The sequence below is a fragment of the Macroventuria anomochaeta genome (assembly GCF_010093625.1).
Source record: "Macroventuria anomochaeta strain CBS 525.71 unplaced genomic scaffold BU25scaffold_12, whole genome shotgun sequence".
Lineage (NCBI taxonomy): Eukaryota > Fungi > Ascomycota > Dothideomycetes > Pleosporales > Didymellaceae > Macroventuria > Macroventuria anomochaeta.
The window spans coordinates 34,928-57,144 of record NW_022985373.1 but is presented as its reverse complement, the minus strand read 5'-3'; the positions used below and the strand labels follow the sequence as shown (position 1 = coordinate 57,144).

Below are 22,217 nucleotides of genomic sequence, written 5' to 3'. Positions count from 1 at the left end.
GACCGAGACTGACTTCAGCCTGGCCAGTGATTGGCTCGCCTCGCCGTTTTCGGTTGCGTTGGGAAGGCGCATCGACGACAGCGCGACGACCGATCTTACACCATAGCAAGCTACCTTGCAGTGATATCTTGGAAATATCAACATCATGTACCCATACCCTGCGACTTGCGATCCACAACGAACTATCAGACTGCTGAAGGTTGTAGAAGAACATGGTGTGCGCACTGTTTGCACTTTCCCTGCCGCCCTGGGAGGCACTCACCATCTGCACTCGTGGTCAGCCGTGGGTCTTTCTTTGCTGCTTCAAGCGTCGAACACCACACTCCTTCCATAATACTACATCGATAGCAACAATCATGCGTCATGATGGCAAGCGTTCACCATGTGCTGTCTTTCTGTTGTCAAGCCACGTCCAGCATCCCAACACACCCTCCTCTTCAGCCTCTCTTTGTTTTGGTCACTTTCTGGTCACTTCTTGGGTTTGTAGCATCTTCCTATCTGTCTTCAGTCGTTCGCTCTGAATGCCATGTTACGCTTGAAACCATCAGAGCTTACCTTGACGCCCGAGGATGTCGATGAGACTCTTCGCCGCATGGCACGTCGGCAGCAGTCCAGACCTCCAGCAGCCCCAGGACAACGACATTTGAGGGCCAGTACATGTTCTCTTGCACCCAGAGTTAAGCCTGGTGCGCAACGGTCGATGAGAGATGCCATCACCGACCTCGGCAACATACCAATACTAAGACCTCAACCTCAACAGGCCATCATTGCACACGTTGACGATGAGTCCGAGGATTCTGATGAGACACTGGCCGAATCAGCGCAACGTGTTGAAAGCTCGCCAGATCCTATCACCATGCCGACGCAACCCCTTCAGCTCGCGTCTACTTCATCTGCAGCTGCGCCTCCAGCACGTCACAGCACTCGACTGGCTTTTCGGCTTGGACATTCTCATAGGCCAGGGACTGACCAAGATCCATTCTCGTCGCCAAAGGAGCAGTCCGAAGACTCCGAGGGCACTCTTGTTGAGCCAGCAGGTTGTCCAACGGAGACGACCAATGTCGCTGGTCCAGCCACTCCTGGTTGCAGGACTGCAGCCGAGGATTTTACTGCAGACTCTTCACCAACACGTCAGTCTGGCCCTTCCACTACTCCAGCAAGCCTGCGAGGTGGAGCCAGCCGTCCTCACAGAAACCGTGTTCAGTCTGTCGGTCAAGACGCACTTCACGCTCCATCGCCGCTTCGTCAGACGCAGATACCCAGCCCTACTCATCAGCCAGAAGGTGGGCGGGCCAATTCAGACAAGAAACATCCGATGATTTACCTGCAGGGTTATTTCGAAGAGAGGAAAGATTCCAACGTTGAGGTTCTAAACGTTGAGGTTCTGGACGTTGAGGATCTAGATGTTGAGAGTTCGGACGCCGAAGATAAGAAGGATGAGTACACTTATACGTTTCGACAGATGGTCCCACGTGCCCCACAGACTGAGCCATTCCGAAGGACCAGTCAACCCCGATTCCATATGCGAAGTCATTCTTCCAACGATGCTCCGCCTTCTCGTCTCTTCACGCCGACATCGAAGCCTCAGAGTACCTCAGCAGGCGAAGATATCTTTTGGACTGCTGCCGCACCCGCAACCGAGCGCCCCAACGACGGAAGGATGAGTGAACGGCTAAGACAACATAGCAGTGAGATGTCCAACACGAGCCTAGCCTTCTCATACTACGAGCTTCCTGAGAACCGACAATCGAGTAGCGAGCATTCAGCACAAGGTTCAGTTTCCCAGTCACAGTGGGATGGGGCTTCAGCTTCAAGGCAGGCCAGTCGTGGCACTTATCGCTCAGTCCGACTCTCAGAAGCGCAAGCTCTCGGTGACAGCGCGCAGAGCCCTCCAACGCCTAATGTATCGAGCTTTGCGACCCCAGTGCCAGCTAACCCCAACCAGTTTGGTACTTCTCCCCTGCCAGCAGAGCCCTACGCACGCCCACCCGGAGGCAGTATGGGGGCCCGTCACCAATCAACGGTCCGCCGCCGCATCAGTCAGGATAGCCTAGACCACAGAGTCCATTCTAACGCTATTGCGGCTGCAATGGAGAATCGTGTCTCGCCCTTGGATGCGCTCACGGCTCAGTATGGGCGGGCGTCGCAACGTCTCGGCGATCATCAAGGACATCATCAGCGACACAGCCAACCTGGAAGTGGATATTCAGTGTACAACAATGCAGGTCTAGGAACAAACACATATGGTCTTCACCAGTTCGCATACGCCCCACCATCAGGCACGTTCGGTACGCCCCAAGGTGCATTTGACCCACCCATGGCCATGGCCGATGATCCTTATACGCGAGGAGCGTCTGCCCATACAGGTCAACCGCACGGCTCCACTGCACGTCCTGTCTCCACCCAGCCTGCTCCTGCTGCCAATTACGCCGGTCCACCATATCCAAGAAGTGCACAAGGAACACGAAGCAGCCAACGCTCTAGTGAGAATGCTCATGGTGTCTCTTCGGTTCAAGGGGGACGCACTGGCCGAACCTCGCAAGTGCAGGACCAAGTCTCAGCGTTCGAGCAGATGCACAATGCAGCTCAGCCCAGGTAAGTCTGAACCTCATTTGCATACTTGTCAATCTCTCTGGCTCAGAAGCCATGTCTTGCTGCAAGCTTGACAATCCGCAACCTAGGATCTGTGCAGCAACATCATAGTTGACCAAAGTACTGACTGCTGTAGACAAACACGACAGCGACTTGAAATACCCCAAGCCCCGCCAGCCCAACGCAACAATGAGCTACCAAGCAGCCCCATGCCGGCAGTGCCACCGAGAATTCCGCCACGCCACGGCTCGCGCCAACATACAGCGCTCTCTCCGGGTCTCGGCAATGCCGGGCGGCGGTCTGTTCGTATGGACCCACGCCTGCAGAATCAAGAAAACTCAGGGGAAGCTGAGATGGAGATGATGAGACAAGACTTCGAATCAGCCAGGATGCGGTACAATGAGGATCAGCAGGGTGACGTGATGGATGAGACGCCTCCAAGGATTGGAAGGGTGGAGAGACACATGTGATGATGTTTTGGTTTGGCTGTAACGATCAGGGAGGTATAGGTAGTATACATGAGAGATGATGTAGTCTATAACAGTATAGATAGCGGAATATGCAACATTGCCGACCATTTTGTACACAACAAGTGATCCAATAGATCTCGGGCCCCTCACCGTCCTGTGTCCAGTCGCGATGGCCCTAGCATCATCTGCATATGATGTGTCCGCCATACCTCGTCTTCCTCGTCTACACATATGGTGTCGAAGCCGTGCTTTCCCCAGAACCGGATAGCGCCTGGTAGGAAGGGGTGCGTGTGTAGGTACATGCATTGGACTCCTGATGCTCGTGCATGGTCCTGAAGGGATTGGAAGAGCGATGCGGCGAGGCCGTGCCGGCGGTATTGAGGGAGGACGAACAGGCGGAGGACTTCTACGATCTTTATTGGGTCTGAGGGGATCTCAGGTTGGGGGGTGGTAGAGGATGGGGTAGCCAAGAGTGCCAGGGAGGACGAGGAGGAGTTGGCAGTGGTGTTCGTGGTGGATGAGGAGGATAGGGATGCAGAAGTGTTTTTGCCGGTCGTGATTTCAGAGTTGCGGTTGTTTTGGGAATATGTTCCAATGGGCCATGGCAGGTATGGGAAGCGGTAATCAAACGGTATGTACGCTATCGCTGCTATTATGGCTCCTTGGCTATCTCTTCCTGGGGTGGCATTCGGTCTATAGTCATCGTTGGCGCGTGCTATGAGCACACAGCTCGTTTCCAGGATCTCGGGATCGTCCAACAAGGTGTCATAGCCTAGAGATGGGAACAGTTCTTTTCGCGATGCATTGACAAATACGGAGGCTTCCTTAAGAGTGGTCCTAGTAACCGCTTCGATAGTCCACGTGGGAGCCGTTGTGACTGTGGGGTCGGTGCATGCATGTGTGTTATGCATTAGATTGGTCGGTCGGCCTAGGGCTGCAGGTGTATGGGTGTGGAGCGCCATCATTCGATGATATTTGCCGCGCTAACCAGACGGGGTAACTACCAAAATGAGGATGCTGGAATGCCAAAGTTTTGGGACCGATAAGATGCAGTTTATGTGGGAATAGTTGGAAGTCGTTTGATGACGATAAGATCAGATCCTCCTGACGACATTGCCAACGTTGTGCTTGACCAGACATCGAACGGAAGTAATGAGCGATGTCGGCGCGCCTAAAATTGCCCGGTGCGGTGCGCTTGGATGGACGTTGAGAACGGTGATTTCTCTCCGAGCCTCATGCATCACAGCTTCTCTGACCTTCACCAGATCCAAGATCTCCGGAAAAGGTTGATTGCCTGGCGCACGAGTTCCGGCTTAGAGGACGAGACAGAGGAACTTTCTCAAGGTGACTTTCTGCAATCGCAGTCTGCGCACTCTGGGTGTTCACACACCACAGCCAGGCCCAGCCGAAGGCGTTGTAAGAGCTATGTTCACGGCAGAGAGAGCGCAAAGATCGGTCTAGTTTGCGTCGTTGCTGTCTTTGGTGGGTTCAGTTGAGACAAACCCTGGTGCACCGTAGCGAGCTGCTCCCTGGTACAAGTCGTGATGTTTGGTAAACCTGCAAAGAGTGAAGTGTTTGACGACCTACAATATCTCCATGACCACAAGAGTTACGGAAGTGCTACAGAAACAAAAATAGACGCACGACGTAGCAATCCGCATACGTGGAGCTGTCTGCCTTTACAATGCGAGTGTGTGAGTGAGTCTGTTTCGCATGAAAAAAATTCGAGTAAGTAAACAAAGCAAAAGGGAAGGCAGAAGGACCACTACGCGTGGCTAAGTGCCGGCGCACGCGAAGCATATCGGCCATTAGACACTAGCGCAGCACGGACCTTCACACCCAGCGTCGGCTGCAAAAATTTCAACCATGAACATCTCAACAACCACAAGGTCGATGAAAATGATTGCAAGAAGAAAAAAAGATAGAAGGTAGCCCGACGTGGGGCTCGAACCCACAACCTTGAGATTAAGAGTCTCACGCGCTACCGATTGTGCCAGCCGGGCTTGTTGTTGCTGATTTGATGAGTGTAAGAGCGAGTGGTACTTTTATATCCTGGGCAAACCGGTCAGGCGTTGCTACTCGTAGTGGCTTCAATGCTGTCCTTTCCACCTTTCGCAGAAACTTCCTACTTTGCACCCGGCTTCAGACTGTTTCCAGTTTCTCACCGCAGACAAGCAGAGGATACACCGCTCCGGCCGCTACGGGCACCTTCTTCCATCCTGTCGCCGCAAACAAGGACATGATGGCGCCCGAGTGGGCAGCCAGGACAATGTAGTCGCGGTAATCGCCCTCGAAGATATCGTCAAGCAGCTCCATGTTCCTGGCTGAATGCTCCTCGAGTGTCTCTCGTCGGTCGGGGCTCCACAGAACGTCTTCTTCCGAGAGACCAGCTTCGATATGGATTGAGGGATAGTTCTCGGCTATCCCAGGATCTACTGCTTCTTTGATCGCATGTATGAACACCAAGTCGTTCGCGCAGCTTCTCTTTGACTGTCGGCCTTTTTTCTTCTGCTTTTGAAGGGAAAGCAAGCTGCACCGTGCGAAGACAGCGGCGTAGAGGACTAGACAGAATGGTTGTGATGTTTCCTCCACCTAGTTATTAGCGAACTTCAACAATGTTGCAAGCCTGTTGTTCTCCATTGGCTGTCAACTCTGCATCAGCCCAGGTGACGGTGCCGTCACCAGCCACTTTGGCCCAATATCGCTGCGTCAGTCAGTGAACGTCAATCCATTCGATAAGCGCATGCGCTTAAGGTGCAGCATGAGGATCTTGATAGTACTGATCTATGAGACTCACATCCCATTCAGTACGTCCAACCTCCTTCTCTTTGACGTTGTGAACTCCTTCCCCGTGCCGTACCAGATACAGGAGTTTGTACTGTTTGTTCTTGTCGTTCGCATTCAGCTCTCGAAGATGTTGCTGGAAGCGTTGCTGGAAGCGTTGCCACTGCGCAGAGTCATCCTGTGAGTGCGAGCTCCCTGGTACATCATCCATTGGATATGTTTTGTCAAGAAGCCCCAGGTTGACCCGTGTAGTGGCTCTGAACTCCCAGCTTTCGGGATCGTCGTCATGTGAGAAGATGCCACGCTGTGCGGTGTAGTTGCGTTTTGGTGTCATCTTCGGTGAGGATGGGCACAGCAAATTATACAATATCACACAGAGAGTTACTAAGAAGACGAGGATGTTGTGTCTTCGGTTCATCAATGAAGCGCGGGGTGATGATCATGTTGGTGCGCTCGTCCTCCATAGTCTCGGACTCACATAGGACATTAAACCAATCAATCATGTTGATGCAGGATGCTCGCAAAGGTGATGAGGAGGGCGACTAACTAGCTTGTTGCGCGCTAGAGCCTGGCGCTACGGCATTGCTCGAATTTCCAGCCTCAAGCAACTCCCATTCTCCATATTTCTCAACACACGATCAGACTACAACAGCGCCGGCGACCTATTCTGTAACCTGCACGCAGCTATCAAAAGTATCTCTCGACCAGATATCGGCGCTGTTCACTTAGAGATAGCAATGTCGCACGGCCAGGTAAATGACGGAATCTAGACTTCCACCAACAGGGCCAAACAGCCTCACTGCCCGCGCGCCCCGAGCTCTAATTCATGATACTTCGACACGTTCCCGATGATGATCGCCAGGAGGGACTTTCCGACGGGAGAGTTACTGCGTTGATATCTCTCCGGTTGACACGGCTCGTCGAGATTGCGAAGTTGAATGACATTTGTAACAGGAAATCGCTTCATATTCACATCCAACAAACTTCATGTTTCGGCAGGTTACAGCACTCAACGGGTGCCCGCACGGTCCGCTGTGACTGCTCAGGCGATGGCTCGGTACTTGTTTCGAAACAAGAGCCACTAAACAGAACCTTGCTGAAACAAGAGCACGAGCATGCCACTTAGATTACCTCGTGAAGGCTTGTATATGCTAAGATAACTGATGCTGATCTCGGAGCTTTAAAGGCACTTCTTCGATCAGCCACAATTGAAAGATATCTACCTTTCGCTCGTTTAAGCACACTCGTTCAACCACATCATCACCATGAAGGCATCCTGGGCAGCCGTTGGCGCTTTCTTGTCGCTCGTTCACCAGAGCTCTGCCAACCTCGACGTCATTACTCTTCCGGCGAACGGCAATACATGGATCAAGGAAGCTGTCGCGACGCTTGTTCTTGGAGACGTGCCTAACCCCATCACGGGAGACGTTGCGCTGTGGAGTGCGATCATGATGGATCAGGAGGATTTTCTTCAGGGAATCACCCAGAACTCACCGGGAAGGTAAAGCTACATTCCAGCTGAGAGATCATTTGAGTCGGTTTACTGATTACCCTTACAGCACATGGTGCCAGAACTTGGGTAAAAACTGGTGCAATTTTGCCTACACTCTGAAGGGCTCATCTGTCACCAACGGCACACCAGTCAAGGCTTCGCCTGGAGATCGCGTCAAGACTCACTGTACGTCTCTGTATCTTCGTCTTAGATCCTAGTACTGACCGTGTACAAGACAAGCTGAACTCGACCACGAACTTGTGGGATCAGAACCTTTACATCAACGACAAGCTGGTATCCCATGTCTCAACCAGCAAGGGACAGCACGGAAAGATTTTCTATGTTTCGATCGAGTGCGCAGCTCAGCCTTGCACCACTGCACCGGCTCATAGTACGTTGATGAAGTTTTCAACGCCGCCTGTACGACATACACTAACACGTGCATAGGCTGGGAGAATATCACCGTCACTCTGAACCAAGCGGATCAGTCCTTCAAGCATACCGGATCTTGGGAGTACGATGCTACCGGCGGAGCGATGTCAACGGCAGACAACGGAAAGACATGGAAGTTCGCCAAGCTGAACATCCCAGCCATGGTTGCAGCATAAACCGCAGCTCGTGTATACCGTTTTTCTTGTTCATACTTCTATATACATACCTTTTCCTGAATGCCCGTTTGGTGACCTCCAGGCGTGTGCTTTTCCTCAGCCTAGTCTCGTAATCTGGTGACATCGAGCTGCGATTGGCATGTGATCGGCTCACAATTTTTCAGAGAATTCTCGTGAGATCGATCGGACATCTTGTTGTGGTCTTCAGCTGGGCGTGGGTGGCTCTTGCAGGGACATCGATGAACTAGCCTAATCCAGAGTTAGTTTGAGCATTAATACTGCAGCTGCCCTCCATCCCCTCGGTTGTCACTTTCGATATCTGCTGCTTGTCCGCACTCTTGCCTGTAGCTGAAGAGGAGCGCAATCGAGGTCTTGTTGCGCAGCGAGCATGCCGGTCACTGTTTCCTCACCACCATCCAACGCTATCACTGTCAGCGCACTCGTCGCAATAAACAACGACGATCGGGACTGATGCTGGCGATATCCAGCGTTCGTTGTGTTATCTAAGCGATCGATCTCACTTCCATTATCAGCTCGGATGGTCGCCTTGCTATAGAAGCTGTTCCTCAAAACCATTAGCTCTACACTGAGTGAAACGAACCTTCCATCATGGGATTGTACGATCTTCCTCCCTTGGGAGATGACCAGGTCAGACTGCTTCGTGCCAAGCTTGAGGATGGCAGACTTAGATGCGCCACTACTCTACACGACCTGAGCGAAGGGAAACCACAATTCTCCGTGCTGTCGTACACGTGGGGCCCATGACATCGCGGAAACGGCGACTTGCGTAGGCCGTCCGTATCCACAAAATCATCGAGGATGGTTTTGTGGAACAAGGAAGAGGTACAAATTACTAAGAGTCTCTTTGACTTCCTCTGCTAGTGAAATTCAGACCACAAAAATTCAGCCTACATCTGGATTGGCGCACTCTGTATTGACCAACACAACATTCCGGAGCAGAGTCAACAGGTCAAAATTATGGGTGAGATCTGCACTGCTGCAAGCCAAGTCCTTATCTGGCTAGACTCTGATCGAGATGGTCAGCCTTGAGTAGCCATGTTCCTCTTCCTAACGGCAGTCGCATTTTCCAGAGGTGCTCGACGAGACACGCCTCAACCCTACCACGATGCTGCCACCGTGTGGGCGTCTACTCTCTTCAAGTGGCCTACTCCGGGCTATAAGCGAGACTTCTCTTTCTTGACCTCAGCTGATTCCCGAACCACTTCTTGGACAGCCTTGCTCAGCTCTGATGCTTCAACAGAGATGATCAGCGACCGTTCCTCCTTGAGTCAAAGCAACCTTCATGTTCAATAATCTAGATGTCAGCCCAAGAGGTGGGCCAATCTTAACCATCAGTATCTCTTGGTGGATTCTTTGCATAACACTGTGCGGCTACTGTCTGCTCATACAGACCGTCTGGGTGGGTATAACCTCCTACGCACTCAAGTGTCTCCAGGTACTTGCACACTAAGTGCTTGGGAATAGGACGGCTTAGGAAGTCAACTGGAAGCTCGTGTTGCTCAGCCACTTTGTTGAGTTCACCAGATGCTACCCATTCCCAATGACGAGGATAATCGTCATACAGACAGAGAGCCGGATATGGGTCCGGTTCTTCCTTCAGAAAATCGGCGAGGACATTGAAGGCGGTGCTGTACTTGGCGTTGAAAAAGTGAGTGAACTCAAGGGAGGTTGGTGATGCTGCCGTCAGTACTCCGGAAGACCATGGTGTGCTCTCTGCGACTGCGTCCATATCGACCTCCGGGGACGACATCCTAGAAGTTGACAATTCTCTCTCTCGCTCCTCGTTCGCCTCGATCTATTCACGCAATTCCGGTATTCGAAAGATCTCTTCCGAGTACGCCACGATGAGCTCTACAGAAGGCCCGTGCAGAAAGAAGTCTATGGCAACATTGTGACGCTCTGCGAATCTGTTCAAACCACCGTTCGCTACCTATTCCCAACACAAAGGCTGGTCTTCGTCGAAGTAGGAGCGACGCTCTGAGTCTGGATTCTCGCTTAACAACTCACCAAGGACCTCGAAGGCGGCGCCGTATTCAGGGTTGAAGTAATGAGCGAGCTTGATGGAGGTGAGCGTTGATGCAGTCATCATTGTGGGAGGTGACGATGTGTCGGAGAGGGCTGAGGGTTTGCCCTTCATGCTGTTATCAACGTTCGAGGCAGACATTACGAGTATGTGTATTTGCTTGGTGACTTGAACAATATTGGTGCGATTAGAGAGAGGACTGATGAAGGCTGCACTATCGAATACAAGACTACCTGCCTTCGACCATGGTTCGTCCACAACTGGCGTGTACCATGGTTTGTCCGAGCAGCATCTCCTCAATCTACCAAAGATGGCACTTGCAGTGCCGGAACCGAACAAGCCTTCACTCGAGAGTATGTAGGGATTCGGAAAGGCAGACTGATCCCATCCTCTGCATTACGCGATGATATGATGACGTGTCATAACTCCTCTACGATTTCATTGAAGCAATCCAGCGTGAATGAACTGTTTAGAGCCACTCGTACGTCCATGCCATCCTTTTCGAAAGTCACAGTAAGATCGTTGTACAAAGTGTCGCAAGGCTGCTAGCATGCTTGTGGTCATCAAACGCCCAAACATGACGCCAAGACTGCTGCCTGAAAGTGCATTGCTTCGCGACAAGTCTGCATCAACAGTCAAATGCAATCCCTGCCATCGAATGGAAAGCAACTCAAAGTTCGAGAACCCCGCGACACCAATCTTGAAATGCGCAGGGTGTGTTCACCGGTGTTCGCGATGAGGAGACGTGTCTGCCGGTCAACGATGGTCGTGAGTCATACCTTCCACGGCTGGGGGCGGAGAACGCAACTGCCCCCGGCCAATGAACCATGGCGCGAGCAGGCTGCGCCTTTGCAAACGCTAAATCCTGGATCGCCGGCGTACCGTTGCTTTGTTGCCTTGTCTTCTCGTGAAAGTAACTTCTGTCACCCTTCCCTTTCTCTGTCACCTCGTTGTTTGCGGTTTGGCCAGGGTGCATGCAAGGACAAAGCTGGAGACGCGCAGTCTGTCGCAACTGTTTCAGAGGATCTGCAGTGCACTCCAAGGGCAGCAGCAGATTGCGCAGCTCCTCACCGCCAGCAAACCTGCGCAGCAGCATCACAACAGAATTTTCATCGTCGAATTTGGGTCTGCCGGGAGGCAAGTGTTGTAGCGAAGGTGAGTGGTCAGTATTGGCTAGGCCCCGGACCAGGCGACAGCGCCGGTTGCAGCGTCATGGTCTGGTAATGAGAACAGCCAGCGCGCGTCTGCATCGCGAGAACAACAGCGCTGCACTCATCAGAAGCTGTGTGAAGGGCAGCTGGCACATGTCAAAGGGAGCTGGACGGCGGCTCCACGCCCTGACTGTCGCAGGAAGCGAGGCAGCGCGGTGCAGTGAAGGAGAGACGCGCCTGTGCATGTCGGGCAGCCCCTTTTTCACGCGGCAGAAACTTCCAGCTGCAAAAGCGGCGTCCGGTTGTGGCCACTAGCGCAGTGCACGGGCCCCACACCGGCTACTATAAGTACTCGGGCTGCCCCCTTGGTTTATCGCCCTTTTGGTCGCCTTGCACTCCGCTCGCCGCCTCACTCCACTCCCCGCACCACCCCACGCCGCAAACAGAAAACACCGTTTTCCATCTGCGCGCTCTCTAATTACGCGACCCGGGACTAACTGTGTGTTTACTTGCACACATTTTCACTCTCTTCGAGGTTGAGGAGCATTTCTGCGACCGGCGCTAGCCTCATTCGCTTGCGACAGTCTATACAAGCAGCCTCCCCCCAGTCGCACCTTCCGACTCCCCTTGCCAAAGGCTTGCTGGCTTCGCTTTTGGTCTCTACCACCACCACCGTACATCACTAACCACTGCCACCACTGGCAGCAATTCGCGATCGACGGCACATTCTTGTCAACGTTTGCCCGGGACTCTTTCGATAGTAGCTCTCCTGCCTCCGGTACGGTTTCACCTCTACCTACCTCTTCCATCTCCACACTCGGTGTCGACCGATTGTCGCAATACATTCGCGATTCCATAGTCCACCTGACTAGACCGCCGCTTCTCGAAGTCACATTCTGACCTGCGCAGTCTGTCAAGAACCCTCTTCAGATACTCTCTAGCTCGTTCGGCATTCCGTCGAGCTCAAACATCAATCCACAATCATGGATCCTTCTTCTCTCACCTCCCATCCGTCCACCGCCGCTCAGGCCAAGACGGTAAGCTTGTGTGATGTCTGTGTTTGCAAACCCTTATTAACATCCTCTTTAGTTCGTCGGACCTGGTTCTCTGTCCTACCCCAACAGCGGAGACCTGACCCCGCCGACGTCCGAGAAGAGCGCGCAGCCTGACGGCAGCAATGCAAACGGCGTTGCGACCCCAGCGGCTACACCCGATACACAGAACGGCCAAGTGCCTTCTGGAATCGTGCCCACCCTCCAGAACATCGTCGCCACAGTCAACCTCTCCGCTCGCCTAGACCTCAAGACGATCGCTTTACACGCGCGTAATGCTGAGTACAACCCCAAGCGTTTCGCTGCGGTTATCATGCGTATTCGTGAGCCCAAGACAACGGCTCTGGTCTTCGCGAGTGGAAAGATGGTCGTCACCGGTGCCAAGTCTGAAGACGACAGCCGTCTCGCTTCCCGCAAATACGCGCGGATTATCCAGAAGCTGGGGTTCAACGCAAAGTTCACTGTACGTTGCACCAGACTCCTTGTCTGGGTCTTTAGCTAACAGTGACTAGGACTTTAAGATCCAGAACATCGTTGGCTCCTGCGACATCAAGTTCCCCATTCGTTTGGAGGGTCTTGCATCTCGCCACCACACTTTCTCGTCCTATGAACCTGAGCTCTTCCCCGGTCTCATCTACCGCATGATGAAGCCCAAGATCGTCCTGCTTATCTTCGTCTCCGGCAAGATCGTCTTGACTGGTGCGAAGGTTCGTGAAGAGATCTACCAGGCTTTCGAGCTTATCTACCCCGTCTTGTCGGATTTCCGCAAGTCCTAAATCTCTCTACTATACCCTTGTCATTTTTGCGGCATTGCATGGTGTTTCGGTCGGTGGTCTTCCTTTAGCAGTCACTCAAATTGCGTATTTCGGGAACGGTTCTAAAATTCAGTAAACACCCTTTCGATGAGATAGACATCAGCACTCGAGGAGTTCAGCCTCCAGTAATCATGTTCACGGGGACTCGGCAGTGCGAATGTTTTCGTCTTCATTACTTCAGTACGAGTACGATACGCTGGCGACGGTGGCAGATATGGCCACAACATCGAGATTGTTTTGGGGTGCGAAGGCGCTGGTGCAGGCGTGAAAGCTTGCACGGAGATGCTCAGTACGGCCGCCTGTGCGACGCCAGAGCTCTCAGGCATGTGCTATATTGCAGGTTATGGTCCTTTTTCCCCAGCTCTTCCTTAGCGGAACAGCTTTGGTAGTGAAAGTATCATGATACCAGAACACGTTCTTCCTTTGCTTCCTGCGCGACCTCGCACTGTGTGATACACATTTTTCCTCACGTTCACCACAGCTAGGCTTGCCCTGCTCCATACCGCGATTTGCTCGTGGTGGCTGACGGCTGTTGCGTGACTTTTCTGCTCTGAAACATAGTACACACCGCTTCATCTCCTCTCCGCACCAAGATGCTGTTGCTGAATGTTCACCTCGCTGGTGCGCTGCATCAAACACCCACGATAGGTTCACAATGCGCGTGGTCGATAGGCTGGTTGTTGTTGTTGTTGTTGTTGTTGTTGTTGTTGTTGTTGTTGTTGTTGTTGTTGTTGCGATCTTAATCCATCATCTTGGCCTCACCCTCCTTGGATATCATACTGATACGGCAACTCCCCCTCATTCGGATTCGGATGCAATCTGATCACGCTCCTCCCGGAGCCCAACGAACTCGTCGACGAGTTCGGCAGTATCGTGCTCGGGCTGCGCCGAGGCTCTCTCACCACCACTGAACCTCTATCTGATTGCGTCCGGAAAGAGACTGCAGATGGCGTGCGCGGCGTACCGTAGATGCCTGAACTTCTTTGCGCTTGCCGTGAGGGTGCGGTGCGGAGGGTTTGCGGGGAGTGTGAGGACGCGCCGCTGCTGCTGCTTAGGCTGCTGGAGAGCGAGGACGAGGAGGGTTGGTGTGCGAGTTGGGCCGTGGGGTGAAGAGGGAGTGATTGTGACGAGCTACTGCTGCTTCCCGATGTTGATCTGCTGGACGACGATTGTGTAGGTGCGAGGCTGCGGGTGTCGCTGTATAGGCTATGTGCGCGCAGGTCTTCGATTAGGTCTGAGTCGAGCTCGGTCATGCCGTTTAGTATGTCCGCGAATATGGACATGATGTCTTTGAATTGTGTTTCGGTGAGGCATACGGTCGAGAAGCGCGCGTGTTCGTATTGCGCGAGGAAAGCGGGTCCGAGAGATGGTGGGTTCAGAAGGCCGAGCTCAGAGAGACGCGCAAGGTAGGAGCGCAGACCCATTGCGCGAGGACGTTGTAGCAATGTGACGATTTGCGCATCTGGGAGGAGAGGTGTTTCGTGCGGGAACTGGATCGAGCCCGTTTCGACAGTCGGGTCAGGCGGCGCAAGGGAGACTGCTTTGGCTTCGATGAGGTTGGGGAGTTCGCATATGACGCTCCAGTACTGAAGATTTGGTAGGTCGGGCACCGCTGGTGAGGCCCAACCCGGGTGAGAGATGTGACCCCATGGTGGTGACTTTGCGCTTATAGGAAGGATTGTCGCATCGGACACCCCATGACCGCTCTTATGCTTCTTAGTCTTTTCTTTCTCCTTCTCCCTCTCTGCAGTGCCTGGTCTACCCTCGTCCAGCTCTTCGTCTGTCTCCTCTCCAGCATCAGCCTCACCCCTAACATCTCTCGGTCGCGACTCCCATGCCACGATTGCGCTCCGCCTAAGATGCTTCACGATCATCCTGCGCACCATCTTCCCCACTTCGCCTTCCTCCACCGGTACATATGGCTTCGGGATAGCCTGCAGGACGCTGCGGTTTGTGTAGATGCGCGTCGAGTAAATGAGTATCACGATAAGCGCCGTGAATACATAGACCCCGCCAATAACGAAGAGCTTCGGTATCTCATTGGTTCGGATAGTCTGGTATATGATATCGCCGGGCGACACACACAGCAAGATCAGGAGTATGATGAGAAGCGTTGTGTACGTTGTCGAGTACCATATCCTGAATAGGGGGATGCGCATCGTGGCAGTCGGTGAAATACAGTGTGTAGCGTGAGGATAGGCATCGGTGTGGTCTATTAGATATTAAAGCTATGGGGATGGTATTACATGGCGGGAGTGAGCGTGGTGTTGAAGGAGCGTTGTTCGTGTTGTGATGGCTGGAGGAAGGCGCCCAGGGCACCGACGCATGCACGCTATGCTAGCAGGACCCACGGGTTTCCTGCACGATTCCTCCACCTCACATGCTTCCTGCGTGTTTGAACGGAACAGTGCACTTCTGCACCCGTCCCTCCTTCCAGATACACAACCCAACATAATATCACTAGCAGAATTTGTGAACTGGGCGGGCGACGTCATACATCCTGCAAATCAGAGTGAAACAGCATGCACGCCTCCACACATCACCAAATGTTCCCGCCTACGTTATACATCGGCTAAACAATGTTCTACTGAACGGTAACCTCGCATACTAAAAGTCCGCCATAAGTGAGTTTTGACAGATGGCATGAGAGTGGATAGCCAAGTGTTCCACACGGCGCTAGTGCGACTCTGAACGCAGCATATCAACACCGCACAAGGTAAGACTTGCCTCGGTCATTCATGCCGGGCACTGAAACGTGCATTGTTCGCGACGTTGGTACAGTTTGATCTGTTTATCAAGCCACGAGAGGCTTGATAGTTCCTTTGCTCTTCTCTCTCTCAGCGCTGCCAGCGTCCAAACCACTCTTCATGCATAGTAGAAAAGGCTCATATGGCTACTCGCTGTACAGATCAAAAGTGCAGGTGAGGTGGTTTGGTTCCGCTCTGATCGTCTCTGTTACCCTATTACTGTTCCTTCGTACGGAATTTACCTTCTGGATCTTGCCGCGTCCACCACGCTTTCCCTCCTCTCAGACATCGTGTCCAACGTCACCGCCATATCCATCAATCATCCCACCTCCACATGGCCGATTCAGTTGGAGAAACGTCACCCAGCACTACCCAGTGAAGACGTTCGCAGAGCTGCCTGCTTCGAGGAAGAAGAAGCTACCACAAGTACAGTTCGACTTCGAGCAGGGGGAGCCACCCCTCTACCATGAGCTTATGCGCAAGCGTCGTCAAGCTGCAGTCAAGACGACATTCGAGAGATCATGGAAGGCCTACAAAGAGCATGCATGGAAGCAGGACGAGCTATTACCCATTTCAGGAGGATCGAAGACTACCTTTGGCGGTTGGGGAGCTACTCTTGTGGACGGTCTCGATACACTTTGGGTCATGGGCCTGAGGGATGAGTTCCACCAGGCGGTTCAAGCAGTCACCGAGATCGATTTTGCACCCGGAGATGGTGAACTGAATATGTTCGAGACTACAATCCGATATCTGGGAGGCTTACTAGCAGCGTACGATCTTACAGACTGCAAAGATAGTCGACTCCTTGAGAAAGCGATGGAATTGGGCGATATGATCTATATGAGCTTCGATACCCCAACCCGAATGCCTATCACGCGCTGGAGTGCGAAGAAGGCTGCAGCTGGTGAAGAGCAATCTGCTGCAGCTCAGGGCATCATTGCAGAACTCGCATCCTTCAGCCTCGAATTCACTCGCCTATCCCAGCTCACAGGAGATATGCGCTACTACGACGCCGTGAAACGCGTCACTGTTGTTTTGGCCGCACAGCAGAATAGCACCAAGATACCTGGTCTGTGGCCCGTAGGCATCAACGTCCAGAAACCCGACCTTACTCGCGACAATCTCTTCAGTCTAGGTACCATGGCCGACTCAGCCTACGAATATCTCGGGAAGACCTACCAGCTCTTGCAGAGCACTGGGGCAGCGACATCTCAATACGCGAATATGTACACATCCGCCATGGATGCCGTCATTGCTCACCTCCTCTTCCGTCCCAAGACACCCGACAACGCAGATATTCTGATGCCAGCAGCCCTGCGCATTGATACACACGGTACAATCACCCTCGACCACACCGCCCAGCACCTCGTCTGTTTCGCTGGCGGCATGCTAGCACTCGGCTCCAAGCTCCTCGGAAACGCTTCCCATCTGGACTACGGCCGCAAAGTGACAGACGCATGTATCTGGAGCTACATGCATGCCCCGAATGGGATTATGCCAGAGGTGTTCCGTATGACGCCCTGTCCTACACACGAGTCCTGTGAGTACGATGAGGAGACCAGTCAGAGGCAGCAATTCCCAGGTTTCGAAAGGGTGATCGATGCAAGATACATGTTGAGGCCTGAAGCAATTGAAAGCTTGTTCTACATGTACCGCATCACAGGCGAAAGGCGCTATCAAGACGTCGCATGGAGCATGTTCGAAGCAATCGAGAGGCGGACGAGGACAGGGCTTGCGAATGCAGCTATTCGAGACGTGACGCTAAAGGTCAAGCCGAAGGAGACGGGTGAGTTGAGGAGAGGCGTGAGAGCGAGGAGTGAGGAGAGTGAGCTGGAGCTGGAAGATAGTATGGAGAGTTTTTGGATGGCGGAAACGCTGAAGTACTTTTATCTGATTTTTAGTGAGCCTGAGTTGCTGAGTTTGGATGAATGGGTTTTCAATACTGAGGCGCATCCGTTCAGACTGAGCACATGAACGGCGAATACAAGCTTTTTGGTCGTTCTATACATGTATTTCCTTACGCTTCAATCTTTGCTGATGTAGATCAGGCGCGTTGGTACAGTGTTCGAGTTTTGCGTACGTCGAGAGACGAGCGCTGAACATTTAGTATGCCCCGAACTGCACCTTCCAATACACTCTTGAATAACAGAGGCACATCCATTGGATGCCGGATGTTCTAATGGCACGCATTCTGACTTCATCTTTGGCTATGGACTATCAGTTCCTGCGAGACGTTGGTGTGCGCCATTAAGCACAGTTAACATTCAACTACCTTTAATTGCAGCTAAAGAGATCTGAAATAGCTTGCGTACTTCCTGAGGGTTGAAGATCGAGATGACATGGCACCCATCGGTCTCTCCGATCTTTCGAGTGATTACGGCCAATCCATCAGAACTAAGAACGTGGCCAGCAAGTTCCACACATGTCTCAGACACGATGGCACATGTCTCACAGCCCTGTTCTGCAGATGACTTGAGATCTGCATGAGTGAATCTCACACCAAATCTTCTGGATTTGGGATTTAACCACCACCCGCGTTCGTACAAAGAGAGGTTGTACCGGGATTCGAGAAAGAAGTCACTGCAATGAGAACAGCCAGTCATGGTCAAGGTCAGGAAGCAGAAGTCGCTATGTAACAACGAAGGATCTCGCTATGGCACAAGTGAGGTGCTCAGCCGCAGATGCTAAGGCTGGGCTGAAGTGTGATGCACGTGACCGAAGTTAGGATCGCTGTGAGCATTTTTGACGCAAGCTTCGATTCCAGTGTCCCATCGAATTCAATGGATGCCTTGGTTGTAATGTATGATGTCCTGATTGAGGGGTGCAAAAAACAGAAGGCGCGGTGGCAGCTCAGGTATGAGAAACTTCACCGCGAATCTTACACTGATTGATTTGATAAAGTGTGTGGTGTTTACTCGGCGACCCAGACAGCGGCCATACCCATACCGGTCCCAATACACATACTCGTAACACCAATTTGCTGCTTCGTCCTCCTCAACTCAGTCAACAATGTGCTAACCTGCCTCGCGCCAGTAACACCCAGCGGGTGACCAAACGCAATAGCGCCACCCTTGGGGTTGATCTTCTTCTGATCGAGACCCAACTCATTGATGCAGAACAAACACTGGCTGGCGAAAGCCTCGTTGATCTCGTAGATGTCAACCTCATCCTTGTTCAGACCAGTCTTCTCGAGGACAACGGGGATGGCGGCGGCAGGGCCGACACCCATGAGCAGAGGAGATACACCGACGATGGAAGCCTGTACGAACTTGCCGATGATCTTCTGTCCGAGGCGCTCAGCGGTGCTGCGCTTCATGAGGAGAACGGCGGCAGCGCCGTCAGAGATCTGGGAAGCGTTACCGGCGTGGATGGATCCGTCCTTTGCGAAAGCAGCGCGGATCTTGCCGAGAGACTCAGCAGTGATGCCCTCGCGGACACCATCGTCCTTGGAGACAGTGATAGTCTTCTCCTCCTCGGTCTTGGGGTCGGTCCACTTGACAGTCAAAGGAGCGATCTCCTCGTCGAACAGACCCTGCTTCTGCGCCTCAGCAGCCTTCTGGAACGACTTGGCCGCAAACGCATCCTGATCCGCGCGCGTGATCTTCTTGTCCTTGGCCATCTGCTCAGACAGCACGCCCATGGGCACCTTGCAGTTCTTAGCCTCCTGGTGGCTCTCAAGCAACTCACTAAGCTCCGACACAGCATTCGGTCCGTACTGCGTGCTCATGCTCTCCGAGCCAGCACCAATACCAATCTCAATCATACCGCTCTTGATGGCGTTGGCGATGTCGACGCAGGCCTGCAGACCAGACGAGCATTGCCTGTTCAAGCTCTTGACAGCTGCGGTAACGGGGAATCCGGCTGCAAGGGCAGCGGCGCGGAACTCGGTTGCACCGCCGCCAGGGGCGAGGACGGTGCCGACGGCGATGTCTTCGACGAGCGCGGGGTCGATGCCGGAGCGCTCGATGAGGGCCTTGAAGGCACCGTGAAGGAGGTCGGCGCTTTGGGTGTCCTTGAAGCCACCCTTGCCACCCTTTGTGATGGGTGTGCGGAGGGCGCAGGTGACAACGACCTATGCAACATTGTCAGATACTTCTCGTTAAGGAGTAAGATGTCTGGAAGGCTTCCAGCGACATTCGAAAACTTACATCATCGGCGTGCTTCTCAAGCAGACTCGACCTTCCCTTCTTACTACTTGAGCCATCAGGGCTGCCACCAAGGTGATTGCCAATCTGAGCAAGACGCTCCTGAGCTACTCGACTGTCAGCTTTCCAAATCCGTTGTAACACAGAGGCTTCTGGTCTCTATAGTATCATCTTCAGGGAGCAATGACGTAGTACATACCTTTCTGCGGTGCCTGTGTCATTGTGTATGTGTATATTGGAAGTCCTACAATCTGAGAGAGAAGGGAGGACTATGGAAAGGAAGGAGATGAGAAAGAAGTGCCAGACGCTGACCTTTCTGCTCCGAGTGAAGTCATCTGGGCTTTGGCCGAGCCGAGGCATGATGCATGTGGACTAGTCGCCCCGGACTCTGCCCCCACATTCGACTAGTTTCACATGCGGAGCGGAGGATGGAGGCTCACCTTTTCACATGCCAGTGGAGGTTGACTGATCGCGTGAATGTGGCCTTCAGCGTTTGTTGCATGTGTTCGTGGATGTCAGCAAAAAGTTGTAAGCGGTGCTTAGCTGGATCACGTGTATATGTGTGTCTTGACAGGGCAGTGGAGTGTCGCGTAAAGCACACTACAGCTTGTATTTGCATTAAAATGCGTGCGAGAAGTCGATTGCCCATCATTGTGCCAACCATAACGCCAAGCTGTCGAAAGGACATTACAGCATCCCTGCAACCTCACCGTCGAAGCTCGTCGTCCCAATGAGGATCAGATAGCCTCCTCTCCAGCTCATCCGCAATGCTACTCCTCTGCACCTCCTCATAGCCTGGCGGAGGCTCTGATGGCGGCTGGAACGGCCGTGGACTTTGTAGCGGACTCGATCTCTGCGGACTGTCTGCTTCTGGTACGGCAGCAGCAGCAACAGGCCCACCCACACCCACACCACTCAACCCCGCGCTCGCTGGCGGACTCAGCGGCTCCTCCGGCACTCTCGCATATTGTCTCGTATCCTCATACGCCGGCAGATCCTCCATATTCACGTTGCCCGCTGCAACTGTCTCGTCGACGCCGCTCTCTCTGGCAACATCGATCGTCTGGCGCAGACGCTCCTTCAGGCGCTCGAATGTGTTGTGGAAGTCAAACGCGCCGCCCTCCTTGAACTCCATGACGCAGTCCAGTTCGCCGTGTTGTGCGGGTATGCCGCCGCCTGTGACGGGGTGGATGACAGCTTCCCATTTGTTCGCGCCGAACCAGGGGGCTGTGACGCGCGAGTCGGCGACGTTGAGGATGGGGACAGCGAAGGATTGGAAGGTTGGTGTGGGGGTGACGGGGAGGTATATTATCTGCACGGTCAGTCAGTACAATCTCAGAGTTTCGGCAGAGTATAAGTGACGTACCCGTCGATTTGTGAGGTACACGACGCCCGACTTGCACTGCTGTGAATACGCCTCGCTCGGCGGAAGGCGATGACTCGTCTGCAGACTCAGCGTCGTCCGCTGCGGAGACTGGTATAATGTCGTTTCGCCGGGGAGAGGTGTGTACCCGCCATTATCAGCGATCATAACCCAACTGCGCTTCCTGTCAGTCCTGCTCTTCTTCATACTCCCCATCCTTCTCGCTCAGTATCGGCTCGCGGGGTATGACGAGGGGCAACAGCAGCAACACCACTACATTGAACACCACCTTCAAGGCCGCCTGCAGCAGCGGCCTAGCGGTATATAAGCAACGGGAAGAGACTTACTTAACCGACATGTTTGAAACGCTCCGCTCGAATCCTGTTCGCGTTTGGGTGAGAACGGTTCCCGCGGTCTCTGACAATGCAAGCCTTCAGTTGCCGCCTGGACGCTAAACGATGCTCCCTGGCTTGCCGTCCGCGACTAATGAGGCGGGCCGGTCGCCGCGTCGAATCACAGAATTGATTGCGGCTCCAACGCGATATGCGAGTGATCGGTTTAGCGCTATTTGCGGGGTGTTTGGTGGGGATCAGGCGTGTCGCGGCTGCGTCAATAAATGTGTGAATGCTGTGAAACAGTGATTGAGATAGTGAAGTCACTGTTTGCAAGAAACTGGAAGGTGAGACGGAGGATTATGAAGGATTCGTTGGAAAGTTAGTGATCCACACTGCAGCTTTAGTTGGTCTTGTGAGCGGTTGCGTCACTTGTATGTCTCTCCACTGTGTGAGCTTGCAAATCACCATGCGCGTCGGTCCAATATGTTCGGAGCATTCATGGCCTTTGTGTAAGCAAATTGTCCGAACAGGATGTGCATTTTGTAAGCTAGACGCGTACCTGCAGTAACCCGACCGACCAGTGTTCGAATAACGACAGAATGTATGGGGGTATCGAACA

The 22,217-nt window shown here is 53.1% G+C and overlaps 10 protein-coding genes and 1 non-coding gene across 11 annotated transcripts; 4 read left to right on the top strand and 7 right to left on the bottom strand.

The window, feature by feature from the left end:
* Positions 1-526: 526 nt before the first annotated feature.
* BU25DRAFT_420593 (uncharacterized protein) lies at positions 527-3,062 on the top strand (the record flags this gene model as incomplete). Its single annotated transcript, XM_033708028.1, has 2 exons — positions 527-2,595; positions 2,729-3,062. 2 exons carry the CDS (start codon positions 527-529, stop codon positions 3,060-3,062), a joined length of 2,403 nt encoding a protein of 800 aa, XP_033562813.1.
* Positions 3,063-3,208: 146 nt separating this feature from the next.
* Positions 3,209-3,973, bottom strand: BU25DRAFT_390357 (uncharacterized protein; the record flags this gene model as incomplete). Its single annotated transcript, XM_033704565.1, has 1 exon — positions 3,209-3,973. The coding sequence occupies one exon, from the start codon at positions 3,971-3,973 to the stop codon at positions 3,209-3,211; it is 765 nt and encodes a 254-aa protein (XP_033562812.1).
* Positions 3,974-4,957: 984 nt separating this feature from the next.
* Positions 4,958-6,180, bottom strand: BU25DRAFT_466366 (uncharacterized protein; the record flags this gene model as incomplete). Its single annotated transcript, XM_033710687.1, has 3 exons — positions 4,958-5,573; positions 5,671-5,766; positions 5,860-6,180. 3 exons carry the CDS (start codon positions 6,178-6,180, stop codon positions 5,205-5,207), a joined length of 786 nt encoding a protein of 261 aa, XP_033562811.1. The 3' UTR covers positions 4,958-5,204.
* On the bottom strand, positions 4,993-5,065 carry BU25DRAFT_t57. Its single transcript has one exon. It is a non-coding gene; the product is annotated as a tRNA-Lys (tRNA).
* A 931-nt stretch (positions 6,181-7,111) lies between the features above and the next one.
* On the top strand, positions 7,112-7,946 carry BU25DRAFT_420591 (uncharacterized protein; the record flags this gene model as incomplete). The annotated part of the gene is made up of 4 exons (XM_033708027.1): positions 7,112-7,347; positions 7,406-7,524; positions 7,574-7,729; positions 7,786-7,946. The coding sequence occupies 4 exons, from the start codon at positions 7,112-7,114 to the stop codon at positions 7,944-7,946; spliced, it is 672 nt and encodes a 223-aa protein (XP_033562810.1).
* Positions 7,947-8,885: 939 nt separating this feature from the next.
* Positions 8,886-11,086, bottom strand: BU25DRAFT_466362 (uncharacterized protein; the record flags this gene model as incomplete). The annotated part of the gene is made up of 3 exons (XM_033710686.1): positions 8,886-9,680; positions 9,975-10,291; positions 10,770-11,086. The coding sequence occupies 3 exons, from the start codon at positions 11,084-11,086 to the stop codon at positions 9,292-9,294; spliced, it is 1,023 nt and encodes a 340-aa protein (XP_033562809.1). The 3' UTR covers positions 8,886-9,291.
* A 639-nt stretch (positions 11,087-11,725) lies between these two features.
* On the top strand, positions 11,726-12,969 carry BU25DRAFT_490270 (TBP-domain-containing protein; the record flags this gene model as incomplete). The annotated part of the gene is made up of 4 exons (XM_033711486.1): positions 11,726-11,919; positions 12,051-12,178; positions 12,231-12,656; positions 12,706-12,969. The coding sequence occupies exons 2-4, from the start codon at positions 12,125-12,127 to the stop codon at positions 12,967-12,969; spliced, it is 744 nt and encodes a 247-aa protein (XP_033562808.1). The 5' UTR covers positions 11,726-11,919; positions 12,051-12,124.
* A 581-nt stretch (positions 12,970-13,550) lies between these two features.
* BU25DRAFT_28182 (uncharacterized protein) lies at positions 13,551-15,361 on the bottom strand. Its single transcript, XM_033701886.1, has one exon. It carries the CDS (start codon positions 15,165-15,167, stop codon positions 13,767-13,769), a length of 1,401 nt encoding a protein of 466 aa, XP_033562807.1. The 5' UTR covers positions 15,168-15,361; the 3' UTR covers positions 13,551-13,766.
* A 514-nt stretch (positions 15,362-15,875) lies between these two features.
* Positions 15,876-17,729, top strand: BU25DRAFT_390348 (glycoside hydrolase family 47 protein; the record flags this gene model as incomplete). Its single annotated transcript, XM_033704564.1, has 2 exons — positions 15,876-17,522; positions 17,580-17,729. The coding sequence occupies 2 exons, from the start codon at positions 15,876-15,878 to the stop codon at positions 17,727-17,729; spliced, it is 1,797 nt and encodes a 598-aa protein (XP_033562806.1).
* Positions 17,730-18,512: 783 nt separating this feature from the next.
* BU25DRAFT_28193 (3-ketoacyl-CoA thiolase B) lies at positions 18,513-20,415 on the bottom strand. Its single transcript, XM_033701887.1, has 3 exons — positions 20,100-20,415; positions 19,904-20,007; positions 18,513-19,827 (listed from the first exon to the last, which is right to left on the bottom strand). The coding sequence occupies exons 1-3, from the start codon at positions 20,119-20,121 to the stop codon at positions 18,667-18,669; spliced, it is 1,287 nt and encodes a 428-aa protein (XP_033562805.1). The 5' UTR covers positions 20,122-20,415; the 3' UTR covers positions 18,513-18,666.
* Positions 20,416-20,885: 470 nt separating this feature from the next.
* On the bottom strand, positions 20,886-21,479 carry BU25DRAFT_318003 (uncharacterized protein; the record flags this gene model as incomplete). Its single annotated transcript, XM_033702223.1, has 2 exons — positions 20,886-21,212; positions 21,267-21,479. Coding segments are annotated over 2 exons (540 nt in total), but the record flags the coding sequence as incomplete, so codon positions are not given.
* Between the last annotated feature and the right edge of the window lie 738 nt (positions 21,480-22,217).